The sequence below is a fragment of the Monodelphis domestica genome, chromosome 1 (genome assembly GCF_027887165.1).
Source record: "Monodelphis domestica isolate mMonDom1 chromosome 1, mMonDom1.pri, whole genome shotgun sequence".
NCBI lineage: Eukaryota > Metazoa > Chordata > Mammalia > Didelphimorphia > Didelphidae > Monodelphis > Monodelphis domestica.
Window position 1 is genome coordinate 499231655 of NC_077227.1, and position 17383 is coordinate 499249037.

At 37.1% G+C, this 17383-nt stretch overlaps 1 protein-coding gene across 7 annotated transcripts in view; it reads left to right on the top strand.

Moving 5' to 3' along the window:
* Positions 1-1547: 1547 nt before the first annotated feature.
* The window catches only part of BCAS1 (brain enriched myelin associated protein 1), a 99342-nt gene continuing 83506 nt past the window's right edge, over positions 1548-17383 (top strand). For 2 of the 7 annotated variants that reach the window (XM_007475704.3, XM_007475712.3), the window contains exon 1: positions 1560-2116. In XM_007475704.3, the coding sequence (XP_007475766.2) occupies positions 1598-2116 (519 nt within the window). In that variant the 5' untranslated portion in view covers positions 1560-1597. Of the gene's footprint in view, positions 2117-17383 lie in introns of all 7 variants that reach the window. The other 5 variants (XM_007475701.3, XM_007475705.3, XM_056812932.1 and 2 more) reach the window with 5 other exon arrangements.

The window sequence follows — 17383 nt, forward strand, 5'->3', positions numbered from 1 at the left end:
ATGGTCATAGAATATTTATTTGAGGGTTCACACTGTATGTAGAAGGCAAATGCACATGGCATGGTCCCTCTGCTTTACCAATGGACAAATGAAGCACTGTCTCTGTACCTAGTATCAGACGTTTAGCCTGATATGTTTTGTCAAGTCTGTATATGATATTTGATTTTCACCCCAATTTCAGAGATGGAATGGTACAGTGGAAGGCTGTTAGAATCGGAGTCAGAAGTTCTAGGTTTAAACCCTAGTTATACCACTTACTAGCTAGATGATCTTAGATAAGTCACTTAACATCAAACAGGATAATATAATTTAGAGCAAGACAGAATCTTAAAAAACTATTTCATGCTCATTATAGTTGAAAAAACTGAGGCTCAGTTAAGGGACTTTCTCAGTGTCCCATAGGTACTGTAGAATTTTTCATAGGCATAGTATAGAATGGAGATGGGATTCGAACACAAATTCCCTTCTTTTTTCTTTATATTCCATATGTCTTATCTCTTCATATGTAGATATCCTCTAGTATTTAAAGGCTCTGTTATGAGGTCAATGCAGATCAACATCCTTCTACCTTTTAGCAGAAAATCTTCATTGCTTGCTGTGGCTGGAAAAAAATTAATCATTCAATGGTCAAACTTCTTGTGATGAGAGACTCCAAATTTAACTAGACTATATGGCATAGACTCTCAAATCTTGAAGGGATCATTTGTTATTTCCTCTATTAAAGAGGGATGAGAAAAACGGAATCCTTGATATTCCCAAAAGTTCTTGGGTGGGCCAAGGACCCAGTGATATGATAATAGGTAATATTTATATAGCACTTTAAAGTTTGCAGAGCACTTTATATGTATTATCTTCATTTGACCTTCACAACAAGCTTGTGAAGTAGGTACTAGAATTAAACCCATTTTACAGGGAAGGAAACTGAATCTAAAGAGTAAATGACTTGACCAGGGTCACCATGGTACTGTCTGAAGCAAGAAGTGAACTCTTGACTCCAATCTAGTTGTTTACTGAATTGACTAGCTATAATGTATGGAAAGTGCTCTAGAAAGTTTAAAGCACTATATTATGTTTCAGCTATTATTATTTTTCAAATACACCTATAAGAACAACACATTTTAATTATGGAAACTGTTAGCATGCCATTGTTCAAAATAACTTTTGCTTTCCAATTTGGTCTCTGTTTTTTCATCAAAAAAAGACTTCTAAAGGTTCTAGAACATCTGAAGAAAGCTCTCCAGGCAGCAGACATCTGGTCCTGTACTTTTTCTTTAAGACTGCCTACTGACATGAGCCATGAGCTGACCCTTTATAGTTCAGCCTAGTTTGAATTTTCAGAAAACAGACATAAAGTGTCCCTAGGTAAACCAACATTTCTATCACAGGCAAGCCAGGGAACAAAGGGATTCATTAACATGCCAAAAGTTTGCTTGGTCTTTGTCATACTAAAACACAAGAGTATGAAACATTTGAAGTCCATGATTAATACTTGAGTTGCCTTGTTTTGCTGAATAATTAATGTTTTGTGTTTGTGTTTGCAGCCAATGCAGAGACAAGTGTTAACCAGAGTAATGTGGCCACTTCTTCCCATGAAACAATGGAGATAAGCACTGTTTCTGAGACCAACGGAAAGAATCTTGGGAAGGAGGCCAAAGCTCCAACGCCAGCTGCTAAATCTCGTTTTTTCTTCACACTCTCGCGGCCTGTACCAGGACGTACTGAAGACCAAGGCACAGATTCATCAGTTGGATCAGTGAGCCTGGATGTCAGCTCTGAAAAACCCCCAGTGAACAAAGCATCAAGTGAGAACATGAAACTTCCGGCAACAGCTGCACTGGAAGAAGATTCAGATAAAACCCAAGGCCAGGTCCCAGCTGAAGCATCCCTTAGCACTACTGAACAACCAGCATCGCCTCCACCTGAGGCAGAGGGTGCAGCCCCTGTCAAGCCCAAGGAACCCAGCTTTTTTGACAAATTCTTCAAACTGGACAAGAAAAAAGAAAACATACCTGTTCCCATTGGAATCCAAGAGGGAACTGAGAATACAGAGAACCAACACCTGGACAGAGAGACTCCTGGATTATCGAGCCAGTCGAACAATGTCCCAGAGGAGAAGGCAAGTGTTTAAAAAAGAATATCCATTTCATTCTTAAAGAAATCTCATAAGAGCATTAATGGGGTAAGACAACTTCACATATGTTAAACAACAGACACCAGGGGCCTTGACAAAGGTATCAAGTCATTGACCCTCTAAAACAAATAGGACATTGTAGTATACTGTCTCCCTGATGTTTTAGCTGACAGGAACATCTGTTTGAAGAATACTAACAGCTGTTTCATCTGTTTTGTGTAAAAAAAAAAAAATTGGAGGTGACTGCCACAGAGATGAGTTCATCCTATTTACCAGATTCTGAGGTAGGAGAAGTACGTGAATGTAATCGGTAGACCTGGATGCAAAAGCATTCAAAAAGTCATAGTTATTCCTGTCCCTTCAAGAAGTCATCATTTTGCTTCTTGTTAGAAGCCTGTTTCACCGCCAAGTGCAGATGAGTTGAGGGGTAGTTTTCTTTTCTGAAAATTCTCAACTATACTATGTCAAAGAAGTCAATTAAGCTGTACTATGAACAGTATTTCTGCTTATAACAATATTATAGCTTGACAGAGTGTATATTTTCAGAGAGAGCTGTCCCAAATAGATATTTCTGATCCTCAGCAAACTAAGACAAACTCTTTTTAGGGTTTGAGAAAATCATTGTTTGTTTGAAATATGGAGAGCTTATTTTTTTCCTATCTAGAATTAATATAATGGAGAATAAAATGGTAACTGGTAAGGTTCTCTCTTCATTTCTGTCTCTGTCCCTATCTCTCTGTCTTTTTTGTCTGTTTCTCTCTGTTTCTGTCTGTCTGTCTCTCCTTGTTAGACACTGAGCCACTATTAATAAACTATTAATTCAATTTTTTTAAAAGATTAAGTGCCTCTAGTAGAGTTGGACTGATGAAAAATACTATGTGGTTTGTGGGGTTTCCCATATTTTTGACTAAGAAAAGCACATTGTTAGGGATTTTTAAATAGTTCAGAAGTCTCCCTCCAAAAAAATGTACATACTGCATGCACCAGTTAGATTGTTTATCTTTCTCTGTTCTCTGCAATTCACACACTGGGTCTTGAAGGTTCAGGCTACAGAAGCCACAGCTATACTAAAATAAGGGGAACAATGTTGGAAGGAGACTCAACACAACTTTTAGTAATAAGGCAGCTTATAGTTGGCTGAGTCTATTTTTGAGAAGTTAGGCTACTCAGCAGCATGGTTAGGTTTCTGAGAACCCAGACCCCGCTATAGGGAGGCAATATGGATGAACAGAAAAACCATCAGCTCTGGAGTCAGAAAAGCTGGGTTCGCCTCTTGGCTCTGCCACTGGTTAGCCAAGAACCCATGATCCAGGCCCTTCTCCATGACCCTCAATTTCCTCACCTATAAAATGAGTTATCCTAGATGACCTCCAATAGCTCTTCCCGATTTTATAGTCCTGTGTTTCTATTGTACTCTGTTAGATGATTAGCTGTGGGCCAACTAGTCAGGTTGTTTTCTGACCTGGTCTTTTCAATGAATTGGCGATGCTCATGGGTGCTAAACATTTCAGACACGAGAAATTCTACATCTTGGAAATCTGGATCAAAGACTCTGAAAGCACATTTGAGATCTTTCTGAGTCTTATAGGGCTGATCAATAAATTTTGGAATCTGTTTCTTCAGTGAATCAAGCTCCTGGGCTGTAAACTGTCTATGCACTTTTGATTGTAATACAAGTAACAGCTGTACTTGATAACTTAGTGACATCCTTTAGTGGAAAAATGTTTTCAGGTTCACTATCAGACTTAGTGTCCTTGTCACTGTCATTTCCCTGTGCATTAGCCTTTGTTTTCTTTGACTTTCTCTCTTTCTCTTTGGGTGCATTCTCTGTCTGGCCATTGTTCTTGTCCTTAATCCGGTCTAGCCCTTTCGCCTTGATAAATTCCTCAAACATGTTCTTAACATTTTCCAAGTCAGTATCTACCACCATTATCTGTGCTGCCATTTTGGGGATTACAAATCTATAGATGTTCTTCAAATAAGTCAGAGTCTGAATGGCCACCATGGAGATGATATAAACTTGAGTCAGAATGTGCCAAAGGACAGTTTCTTTTTGGAATGGCCATTGTAGTATGAACATCATGGCATTGCCAAGGTATTCCACCGAATCTACTATCATGGTAGTCATTTTACTATATAGGATATTGTAGATCCAGTAAGCCATAATGGCTTGCTGTTAATTTTGGAGATTGTAAAGTTCAGTCAGCCTGGGGTGCTAAATTGTAATCGATAATATTGGAAGGTATATTTGATGGATAAATAATAACTAATGGATCAGGTAGTTATCTTCTTTTGCCTACCCTCCTCCCTTTTATACCTCCCTTCCTCCCCTCTTCTTCCCTTCAGTTCCCCCTTCCCCCTTCTTCTTCCCCTCCTTCTAAGACACTCAGGGTGAGCTATGGTGTTTCAGAGGAAATACTCTTTTCTCTTCTTTATCTCAAGTAAGGGTTTATTGGGGAAAACAGGAAAGATAGAGGATGAAGGTAAGAGGGTGAAGGTTTCCCTATTACCTACAGTGAGTCTTGGGTTGGAAGATATTGAGAGAAATGGAAATTCAACCACTACCATGAAACAGAGCAAGTCAGAGAGAGATATGTGGAATATTGTCCTTCTTCTTCTGCCTTCAAATCAGCCAGAGCCACCTCCAACTTGATTATCCCAAGTCCCAGAGATAAACCCAGCTTCTTCCTTCAAAATCACCCCCATCAGCTAAAAGCCCAGAAAAACAGTCAAGCAGTTGGCTCTTGCCTTCAACTGTTTCCTGGTCACATTCCAAATGGAATCTTCCTTTGATTGACAACTGATCAATCTGCAGCTTCTTGTCTTGCTGCATTTTCTTATAATTTCTCTCTTCTCCACAATAGGGAGTATTAGGGAAGAAGTCAACCACTGTATAAACTAACATCTGTGAGCAGCAATTCTTGTGTTATGATTTCTGAAACCAGAATCATTTGGGGAAAAATAATAAGATATTATTTTCTCCAGAAAATCAAAAATTATTCTGGGCCTACTGAGTTAAGCTGAGAAAACTGAGCTTACTAAATTTGGTGAGCCATTCACCGTCCTATAGTTCTCTCAAAAATAGTCTTAAAAGATATTGTGGTGGGTTTTTTTAAGCCTAATGACCAAAAGACAACAAAACCTAGATAAAGAAGAATTTAGTCTCATTGGATGCTAAAAGGCTGATATATTTTATTTGGTATTTTATCCAAATCAATTCTTTTATAACATAAGTTTGGGAAGAACATTCCATTCTGAGTGTGTTGAAAAGGGATTTAATAGAGACAACTAAACAGCACAGGGGATAAGAGTGCCATGTCTGAAGTCAGGAGGACCTGGCTTCAAATCTTGCCCCAGTTACTTACTAGTTATGTGACCCTAGGCAAATCATTTAACTTCCATTTGCTTAGCCCTTGCCTTACTTAAAGGTTTTACTAATACAGAAAGTAAATGTTATTTTTTCAAGGGATTTTAATCTGAAGATGAGTGTGTATATATACATACATACATATATATATATATATATATATATATATATATATACACATATATATACAAGGAACACTATGGGAGGAAGTCTGGTGCATGAAACAGAGTGCTGGATTCATTGTTAAAGAATCTGTGTTCAAAGCCTAGCTCTTCCACTTACTCTACCTGTCATGTCTTTAGATGAGTTCATCTCTCTGGACTTCAGTTTCTTTATCTATAAAATGAGAGGTCACTTCAAAAGTCTCTTCCATATCTAAGTCCGTGATGCTATGCCATATATATGTGTGTGCATATATATATAGTCAAGTTAGGGAGTAAAGCTATAGTAACCACTTAGGAGAGCCAAAAGTTATAACTCTCTTCCAATCTGGAAAAAATTGGCAACACCTTCAAAATTCATGTGTGAATTCTATATATTCACATTTTTAATTGTTTAAAATTAGCATGATGCAAAATTATGCCTGGATGATAGCTAGCATTAAAGCTAAATTATCAAATATCTGCTTCTTTATATTATATGTAGATACATGTTACATACAAAGCACAAAGACATGGAATAGTCATTTCATTCATTCAGACAAAATGGCACAGTGGAAAGAATGCTCGACTCAGAACTGAGATCTGAGTTCAAATGCCCAAATTCTACTTCTCACATTTACTAGTTGTCTTTCCATGAACAAGTCACTCTCTGAATTTCAATGTCCCCATCTGAATACCTATAAAATTCTCCTTATCAAATACCCATAGTTCCTTCATCAGAGAGTTGTTTTCAGGTTCAAATGAGAATTATACGTAAAGTATTTTGTATGCTTTGTTTTGTGGCTGTCTAGTCATTTCAGTTATATCTTATTCCTCATAATCCTATTTAGAATTTTCTTGGCAAAGATATCGGAGTGGTTCATCATTTCCTTCTCCAACTTATTTCACAGAGGAGAAAACTGTGACTTGTCCAGGGTCATATAGCTAGTAAGTGTCTAAAGTTGGATTTGAACTCAGGTCTTTCAGACCAGAGGCCTGGTACTCTATCCACTGCACTATCTAGCATTATATTAAAAGAATTCTATAAATACCCACTGGCATATAAATATTTTCTAACCATTTTCACCAAGAGCACAAGACTTCTAAATGAACAGAAACTGAACATGTCATAGAAATAGCGCTGGGCATAGAGTCAGGCTAGCCAACTTTGAATCCTGGCTCTGCCACCCAGTAACTGTGGGTTACGTGAGGAAGTCATTTAAACTTTCCATGTAAAATGGAGATAATGCAACTTCTACCATCTTGTTATGAGGAGAACACTTCTTAAGCCTATGTCAGTTCTTTCTTTTTACTTAAAATTTTACAGAGACTTTTTGATGAGATCGGGTGTTAGAGTTTTCTTCTTGGGGTGAAAAAACAACCAACACCAGATGAGCAAAGTTATAAATGGCATGCAGGCTAAAAAGTGACTCCATGAAAACAGCTCAGTCTGATCATTTGGGATAGGTGTCTGATACATGGCTTGCCAGTTCTTTATAAATCAGCGATTCTTTGAGCGAGATGGTTGGACCAAGCACTCAAATAGCAACTACAAAAACTTCCTCATGCATCTGCTTCCACGGCTAGAGCTCAATATTCTACATAGATGATAGTCAATGGCTTGGCTCAGAATCCTTAGGGTAAATTAGAGCTTGGGCACAGGACTGTCAGATGTCTTTGCAATTCAGCATAACACCCTCCTTGAATTGGAATATCAATTCCAGCTAACAGATAGGATTGTGAATCAGAAGATAGATGCTCCTATTTCAGTCGAAGAGTAACACACAAACCTTCTGTGTTTCATGAATGACAATCTTATTTTTGTGCACCATAAAACTACATTCAGAGCATAGCATAATTAAAACAAGGCAAGAATTCATGCACTAATGAAGCATTTACTACATGGGCCAAAGAACAGATAAATTATATGCCTGGAATGTTTCACTGAGAAGTGATTCATGCAAACAAAAGCATTGGCAGGAATGGGTTCTTTTGATTTTTTTTCTCCTTAACAAGTGAACTAGCACTATAGGATAAGCATTTAAAATATCACCAAAAAAAAAAAAACCTGAGTTCATCAAAGAAATACATTTAACTTTTAAAGCCAGAAGGCTTTAGTTTCTAATATCAGTCTGCAATTTTTCTTTAACTAAAACTTTAGAAAGCACATTTAGGTAAGATTGGGAGCTAGAATTTTCATCTTAAGATAAGAAAAACACATATTTCTAGCTTTAGAAGTTACTCCAAAAAGCTTGATGGACATTTAAGAGAGCTTTCTTAGGCAAGCATTCCATCACCTCCTTTCAGTTTTCTGATTTGCAGATCCAAGGATATGAATAAGATTTATTTCCTTCTTTTTAGTCAACAAAGAGAAAGTACTAGGACTGTGAACAAGTATGTTAGGCAAATTAGACCTATTTTCATAGTCCACATATTAGAAGTATCTTCTTGTTATTGACTCATAATATGTTAGCACTAAAAGAGACCTTGTTGTTGTTGTTGTTGTTGTTGTGCAGTATCAACCATATCTGACTCTTTGTAATTCCATTTGGGGTTTTCTTGGCAAAGATACTGTATTTGTTTACCATTTCCTTTTCCAGCTCATTTGACAAATGAGGAAACTGAGACCAACAGGGCTAATTGACTTGCTCAGGGTACATCTAATAATTTATCTGGGTCCTAGATATAATATATGTATAAAATATCTAGGGATAGATTTGAACTCATGAAGATGTCTTCCTGACTCCAGGCTGGCGACTTTATCCACTGCACCTTAGAGATCATCAAATCTGTCACCCACATTTTTTAGATGAAGAAACTGAAGTCAAGAGAGGATAGGTCTCCTGTGCAAGGCCATGCAGCAAAGGAGGAACCACGGCAAGATGTGAACCTATCTTCTCTGACACCAAATTCTCGTGCACCACAGCTTATTTACAGATATTTGAATTCATTGAAGTAAATTGCAATTATCTATTGAAACACTTTGCATCCATTCCATATCAGCAAAAATGATTGACACATGGTTTGTCATAATTGGTATGGAATGCTATTGGAGAGCAGTCAGTTATACTATTTAAAGGCCAGATTTCAATTTAGCTGCAATGTCTAGTGGTCCATGTTTTACAATGCATTTCCAAGACAGACAGCAGGGTGGCAGCTTTAAAATTCCTTCAGAGAATGTTTCAAACCAGAACTGAGATAAGGGGACCAAAAAAATGTAATGAGCTATGCAGTTATACAGGGCAGCTAGGTGACACTGCAAATAGAGTGCTGAGCCTAGGGTGAGGAAGACTCATTTTCTGAATTCAAATCCAGCTTCAGGTATTTACTAGTTGTATGATCCTGGGAAAGTCTTAACCATTAATCTTAACCATTGGCCTTTATTTTCAGCATCTACAAAATGAGCTAGAAAAGGCAATGGAAAACCATTTCAGTATCTTCACCAAGAAAACCCCAAATGGGGTCAAGAAGAGTCAGACACAACTGAATAATAACATGCAGTTTGAGGACATGAGCTTGATTCCAAGTTTTACCACATACATAGCCTTTTCTACTCTCTGGACCTCAGGCTATTCATCTTAGTGATTAATACAATGTCTAGCACATAGCAGGTACTTAACTAACTAATAAATAGTTGTTGATTGTTGATTCATTTGAATGAATGGTTTAGACTAGACCCATGATGGCAAACCTATGGCATGTGTGCCAAACATGGCATGCAGAGATCTTCCTGTGGACAATGTGCCATCACCTGCCAGAGCTAGTTACTAGAAAGGCAGAGGTACTCAGGTGAAGCTACTTCTTTCCCCCTCTCCACCATGCCTCCCCACCCCTTTTACCCAGCAGCCCAATGGAAGCTACTTACTCCCTTCCCTGAGCAGAGGCACTTAGTCTGGGGGTGGGAGGTGGGAAAGCAGAGCATGTGGTCTCTAAAATATTCACCCTCACTGGACTAGAAGATAGTAAATGCCTCTTCTACATTATCTTCTGGTGAGCCAAAGAATTTCAGTGTCATCACATTAATTACAACATAATTTTATAAGAAAAGGAAAAAACAAAAAGTTTAAAGTCTTTTTTGTTTATGTATTTCTTCAATGCTCTGGATCTTATTCTAAGGGAGCCTGCCTGGCACAATACAAAGAACATTGTATTAGGAATCTCAAATCCAGAATTATCCTAGTTCCATCAGTGAGGAACTCTGTGGTCTTAGGCAAGTGAATGCATCTCCCTAGCCTCTTTGCCTCCTGGAAAAAAGTAAGATGTTGGACCAAATATATCTAAAGCCCTTTTCTAACACCAATATTGGATGTTCCAGGGTCCCTCTCAATTCAGCTCTAACATTCTCTGTTCTCTGAGCTCCCATCCAGACCTAAGAGTCTATGTCATAAATTTAGGCTTGTGAAGATGCTAATACATATTGAGAAAATCATCTAAACTATCTGTGGATGTTTCTTCATCTATAAAATAAGTTTAGATGATCTCAAAGGTCTCCTAACAACACTAAATCTTGTGACCCTATTACATGATAAAGAAAATGGCCATTAAACTTGAGGTCTGTGTTATTTTATTTTCTGTTAGTTATTATCTTATTGCTAAGTTCACTTATTGCTAGATATATTGTAATTTTCTCTGGTTACTAAAGTAGTGGTTGCTTTATTTCTCATTCTTCCCACAACTTTAGAGGCAGTATTGTTAGAAAATGCTTATTTAAGTTGACATTGAATTTTTTTGTATCTAAAATCCAAATACCCAGAGTTCAAATCTGGACTGAAGTCAGGAAGACTCATCTTCCTGAGTTTTTTTTTTTTTAATAACCCTTACCCTCTGTCTTGGAGTCAATACTGTGTATTGGCTCCAAGGCAGAAGAGTGGTAAGGGCTAGGCAATGGGGGTCAAGTGACTTGCCCAGGGTCACACAGCTAGGAAGTGGCTGAGGCTGGATTTGAACCTAGGACCTCCCGTCTCTAGGCCTGGTTCTCAATCCACTGAGCTACCCAGCTGCCCCCTCTTCCTGAGTTTTAATCTGACTTGAGACACTTCCAAGCTGTGTGACCCTAGGCAAGGCAATTAAACCTGTTTACCTCAGTTTTCTCTTCTGTAAAATGATCTGGAGAAGGAAATGGCAAACTTCTCCAAAATCCTAGACAAGAAAACTCCAAATGAGGTCACAAAAAAAGTTAGATGATTGAAATGATTGAAGGACAACAGTAAGGTGGTTTGTATTTTTCATGTTCAAGGTTTAGCAAGATCAAATTTAATTAAATATTTTGCCTAGAAAATTTAAAATTAGACAAAAGCATACTTCATGGATCTTAACTTGTTATTATTATGATTCCATACTAAACTGGAACATATTTTAGATTTCATGTGATTACAAAAAAATGGGTAAAATGGATAAAAGTGAAGATATTGATTTGATCTGTTATTATTTCCTAGAAAAGTTTAATTGCTATAAGACAACTACCAAAATGAAGGACCTAAAGAGTCTTGAAATTGCTTATAGTCAGCAAACAATTTCCTTAAAATCAGAAATTTAGAACTACTAGGAATAACAGAGGTCATCACATCTAATAACCTTATATGATCAATGAGGAAACTGAGTTCTAAAGAGGCTAAATCATTTATCCAAAGTTAATTCCATAGCTAGTAAGATCAGCTAACATTTCAATGAATAGCCTATAATTCTAACACCATTGATCTTTCCACTAGATCACCTTACCAAATTGAACAATATGGCAATGAAGAGCTCATTCGCAGAATACTATGGAGGAGAAAAAGAAATGGGGGGTGGAGTAAAGGAGGAAAGAAGGAAGGAAAAGTGGAGGAGAAAAAGAAATAGCAGACAGCTCAAAATGAGATCCAACCAAGACAAGTTATCTAAAAAAGTTTGTAGATTAATTTGGAAGGACAAAAAACAGATATACAACATAACAGTACCATGGCTATTTTTAGGGTAATCTCCATTCATTTCCAAAAATAAGGGAAATGCCACCTCTGAATATCTCAGGACCTGGTTTATTTTGTAAGAGAAAATGACAATAGTACTTAAGAAGATGGTGTCTAGAAGAGTAGCTGGATCTCACAAAAATAAAGCAGAAGATATTTGTGCTGGAGATAATATAATTTTCAAAACATTTAGAGATTAATTCTCAAGATGTCACAAAGGAGAGAAATTTTCAAAAGAATCACAGATGGTGATTTTGCCCCTCCAAAAAAAAAAAAGGTTGAGAATGAATGATCTATTTTATCATCTTAACAAAATCCTTAATGAAAATGATTTATTTGGGCATTGAAAGCATTCTCAAATTAAATTTGAAAAGAGAACAAGCAGGTTTTCTTATCTGTTTTCTATAGCAGACTGCATCTTCATACACAACTGGTTGAGAGATGTAAAAAGATCATAAAATCATGATGTATCTTTCTATTACTTTATTATGTAATAACCTGTAGAAGAAAACATTTTAATTGGTCTAGAAATCCAAAATAAAGTATTGGGGGCTCTTCTTAGAGAAGGTACCTTCTTTGAAATTCCATGACAGATATAATTAAGAAAGGATTTTAGAGGGGCAGCTGGGTAGCTCAGTGGATGGAGAGCTAGGCCTAGAGACGGGAGGTCCTAGGTTCAAATTTGACCTCAGACACTTCCCAGCTGTGTGACCCTGGGCGAGTCACGTGACCCCCATTGCCTAGCCCTTACCACTCTTCTGCCTTGGAGCCAATACACAGTATTGACTCCAAGACGGAAGGTAAGAGTTTAAAAAAAAAAAAGGATTTTGATCATCAATCCACCGAATATTGACATCAAGCAAGATGTTAAATGGGAAGAGAAATGTTCACTAAAAAAAAGCCACTAGTATCATGAAAATTATTCGGTATAATTCATCTTAAGAATTTTCTATTGATGGCAAGAATGTCTTGAGTATTTCTACATAGAGATGTTTGCATCAGGTCTTGCTGTATTAAAAAATTGCTTTAAGTATTTTCTATTGTTATGTGAACAAGATTAGCCTAATCCTCCACAAAATGGACAAAATGCATTACCCAGATTATGACATGTAGATAGACAGTCATGTTGAATTCTTATGTCACTGTGGGTATTAAGGGCAAGCATTGATGAGGAATGATGGAATTGAGGGGAGATTTGACTATTGATAAGCTATACAGTACTCTCAGTGTTCTCAAAATAGTCCCAGCTGTAAGTGTTACCATTTTTGCCTATACTATATAGTTGTGAATTGTGGAATGAGATGATCCTAGAAGTGTTTTATTTATAAATAAAGTAAAGGTCAGGGCAAAGATGTTGGGGAGAGAGGTGGTAAGTTCTGCCTCAAGCATGTTGAATTTAAAATGCCTATGGAACATCCAGCTCAAAATTTCCAAAATTCAATTGGTGATGTATCACTGTGGCTCAAGAGGGGCTGTATATAGAGATCTAGAAATCATCCTCAGAGAGATGATAATTAAACCTATGGCAACTGATGCTATCACCAAGTGAGATAGTATAAAGTAAAAAAGCGAGCAGGACCTAGCACAGAACCTTGAGGAATAATCATTATTAGGCTACAAGATGTTAACGACAATGACTTGTATATGAGAAGCAGTGTAAAAGACATTAATTTTAAGGACATGGAATGAAAAATAGAGATGGGTCAGCTATATAGGAAGAATTCGAGATAGAAGATAGACTAGTGGCATGGCAAAATCATGTTCTTAAGATAGAAAAGGAACAAGAAGGTCTCCAACACACTGGGCAGCTCCTTCACAGGAAAACATGGACATTAAGAGAACATTCACAGCAATGAAACTTTTAAAGTATTTTGTACTCGCCATAATATTTCATTAATTTAGTCAATAGACACTTATTAAGCATCTATTATGTGTAATGCACAGTGGATGGGTGATGTTCCAAAAATAACTAAGGTTAATCATATAATCAGAAAAGCTAGAAATGGGAGGTACATTAGTTGACCTAAATTATTAATTAATTCAATAAATTATTAATCCATTAATCCAATATTAGTCCAAATTAATCATTTTAAGTGAGGAAACCGAGGTCCAGAGATATTAGTGACATTATGCAGGTAGTAAGAAATTTAGGATCTATAAAATGATGTGACTAGAACTTAGTAATGGGGTGAACTGTTGAAGATAATCCAGGTCAGCAAGATTTTAGACATTACAAATTCACCTCTGAGTGGTATGGTATGGAATTGATATCGTTCTGATGGGATTTGAATTAGCCATAGTATCAGAATCTCCTTCCACAAGTGATTCACTTAGTGCACAATCTGTCTTACCTCACATGTCTTTCAAAGCTCTCTCCTTACCCTCAGAAAATGTGTTTCCATCTAATAACATGTATAGTGTATTATGTAATAATCTTAGAAGAAAGTTGTTAGGAATGCCCAGCAAGGAAATGTTTGTTACCCAACAAACATTGTTTCTCACCTGTCCTCCATCCACATTGTTCTGTGTGGTTGAAAATCAAGTTACTAGATTTTTTTTAAATTTACATTTGTTTGTTTATTACATTAAGATATCCAAGTAATTCCCTTTTCCCTTCCCCCATTAGAGAAGTTCATTTTACAAAAAGATATTTGTATTTATAAAACTGTGTCTTGGGGGACAGCTGGGAAGTTCAATGGGTTGAGAACCAAGGCTAGAGAAAGGAGGTTCTGGGTTCAAATCTGGTATCCTAGCTGTGTGATCCTGGGCAAGTCACTTAACCCCCACTGCTGAAGGTAAGGGTTTAATATGAAGACAAGTGGATTAAATGACCTCTAAATTCCCTTCCATCTTTTGATCTTTGATTCTATGATGTCTCTGGACTTTTTTTTCTTCATCTATAAAATGGACTAAGTAGACTCTGAAGTCCTTTGCAAACTGTCTATGCCCTATGATCTATGCTCCTGGGATGATATGAAATAGGTCCTCTATCAAGGACTTATGGAAAGATATGATAAAATTCCATAAAATGAAAAGTCACGGGAGAAGAGGAAAGCAGTGTTGCATTCTGAATGAGTGAAAGACAGCCCCACAGCCTTCTGAGATCATTCATATATCCTTTAAAAAAAAAAAAAACCAACTCTTACATTCTGTCTTAGAATTGCTACTGAGTATTGGTCTGAGGCAGAAGAGCCATAAGGGCCAGGCAATTGGAATTAAATGACTTGCCCAGGATCACACAGCTAGAAAGTGTCAGATGCCAGATTTGAACCCAAGACTGCCATTTTCCATGTCTGGCACTATCCACTGAGCCACCTTACAGCCTCAGATTCTTTTTTATATCTGAATATCTGGCATGACACTATAAGTAGACAATGCTCATTTGTGAGTTGACATGAATTAAGCAAAAATAAGTTCGAATAGGCAAGTAATCACTTAAGACTATTAGTTTATATTTTCCAAAGCCTGGGATTACTGTAGAACAGACAAAACAAAGACTTCATCCCTGTCCTTGAAAAGGTTACAAGAACAATAAACAGGGGTTTTTTTTCCATTTGTTTAGTTTTTATTTCCTTCCTCTCTGTTCATACATTCACCATTTCTTGGTGGAAAAACTAGAAAATGAGTGCCTTCACTTCCAGCATTGACCCACCTCCTCCTTTGTTTTGTTGATCTAAGCTTACCCATATGCTGATCAGCCAGTTTCCATGGAAGGGAAAAGGGAGCAAAATAAATATTGAGTAATTGTCTAAAGGCCCCTGGAATCTGGTGAAGGCTCTGTCTTACTTATCCTGTTGCAATATGTAGGTAGGATAAGAAATGGAATTTTCCTTTTCATTCTCTAGATCCTGAAGCTCAAACTATCTAGCAGATGTTAAGAGGTAGGAAGGTTGCATTTCTTTATAGTCCTTTACTCTTAGGGGTAAATTCTTCTAGGCTGAACAGTACCCTAGACATGGGACTTATGCCTGCAAAGCCAAAGAGTTAGTAACACAGTGTAATGAAAGGATGCCAAACTCAAGAAATCCAGACAAATATGAATATTGATGTTTATCATGTGCTCCTGAGCAAACCATTTAACTTTCGTGAGTCTCAGTTTCCCCATCTCTAAAATGGAGACACTAATTAACACTACCTCCCTATTGTAAGTACTTGATGACCTTTAAGATCCTTAACATCTCTAAATTTATGCTATGCTATTTAAATACATTGTTGCTGTACTGTCATTTCGGTCATGACCAACTCTTCATAATCCCCCTTGAGGTTTTCTTGGCAAAGATTCTGAAGCAGTTTGTCCTTTACTTCTCCAGCTCTCTGTATAGTGAGGAACTGAGGCAGATAGGGTTAAGTGATTTGTCCAGGGTAACACAGCTAATAAAGTTTTCGAGACTGGATTTGAACTCACAAAGTTGAGTCTTTCTGACTCTCAGGTCCTACACCTTAGTTATACTCTTAAACTAGTGTGTTGAAATTCCTTTAACTGTTTTAAAGCTTCCAGAAGCATGGATAGCCCATGGGAAGAGAGTTCCCTCTTGACCTAATCAAAGAGGTTCACATCTCATGAAGCTTCAAACTGCATCACCAGTGATGCCATTATCCTTACACTTACCACCTTGTGACTTCATTAATTAAGGTGGAAGATAGAGCCATTTGCCTCTGTTACTATTATTGGAAGTATGCTATAGTAGAAAGTATTGGATTTGTCAACAGAGGATCTGGGTGCTTATCCTGTCTTTCCTACTTACTACAGTAATCTTGACCTTTCCACTTTCCCTTTCTTGACTCCAGTTTTCCCATCTATAAAAGAAGATTGGATTACATATGATTATCTCTAGGTCTCTTTCTGTTCTAAATCCCATGAAATAGAACACTAAGTTATCAGTTAGAGATTTTGGACAAAGTTGTCACCCAGAACAGATGATAGGATTTAGAGATGAATGTAGCCTCAGAAATCTAGTCCATTCCCCTCATTTATTCATTTCAGATCATTTTTTGTGAGGGGAAAAAGGAATCTTGATTAACTGAAATGTCTTAGTTTTCCATTTCTCTTTAACAGTGTAGACATAGCTTAAAGAAGGCTGGACTCCAGATTGCAATGCAGCTATTATAAAAACTATAAATTATGGAGAAATAAAGGGAGACATCAGGAAAGCCATATGGTTCTTATTATATGTAATCATATTTTGTTGGGGCATCCTTTCAAAGCAGCAAATTGCCAGCTCTCAACCAATGAATCGTGGATGTTTGTTCTTTGAAGTCAAAGGGAAAGAGAGAACATAAGTTATCTCCTTTATACAAAAAGACTCAAAATTGATCAAATGAACACCTGGATCCTCAAATGAATGACTTTGGTATTTCTTGAATAATATTTATCTTTGTGACTGAAAGTCAAATATTCTAGCATCATAGCTATTAGACTGTGAGTTCTTTGAGAACAAGGATTACCTTTTGCCTTTCTTTATATTCTCAGAACTTAGCACAGTGTCTGGTACATAGTAGGTACAGTACTTAATAAATGCTTATCGACTGATTGACATCACCAAAAAAAAGATTTGCCTTAGCTTTAGAGTGAGCTGCAACTATGCTAAGAATAGCATAATAATATAATTGCAGTGACAGATAGTGTTGAATAATAGGATAGATACTGGGGATACAGAGACAAGAATGGAAGAGTCTTTATGCTCAAGAGCTTACCATCTGTCAAGGGAAACAACAAAAATATGAGTATGGCATCAAAAGAAAAGAAAAAAGGTACGAGAGACTGTATAGGTGGGGGAAGGAGAGAGGGAGAAAGAGAAAG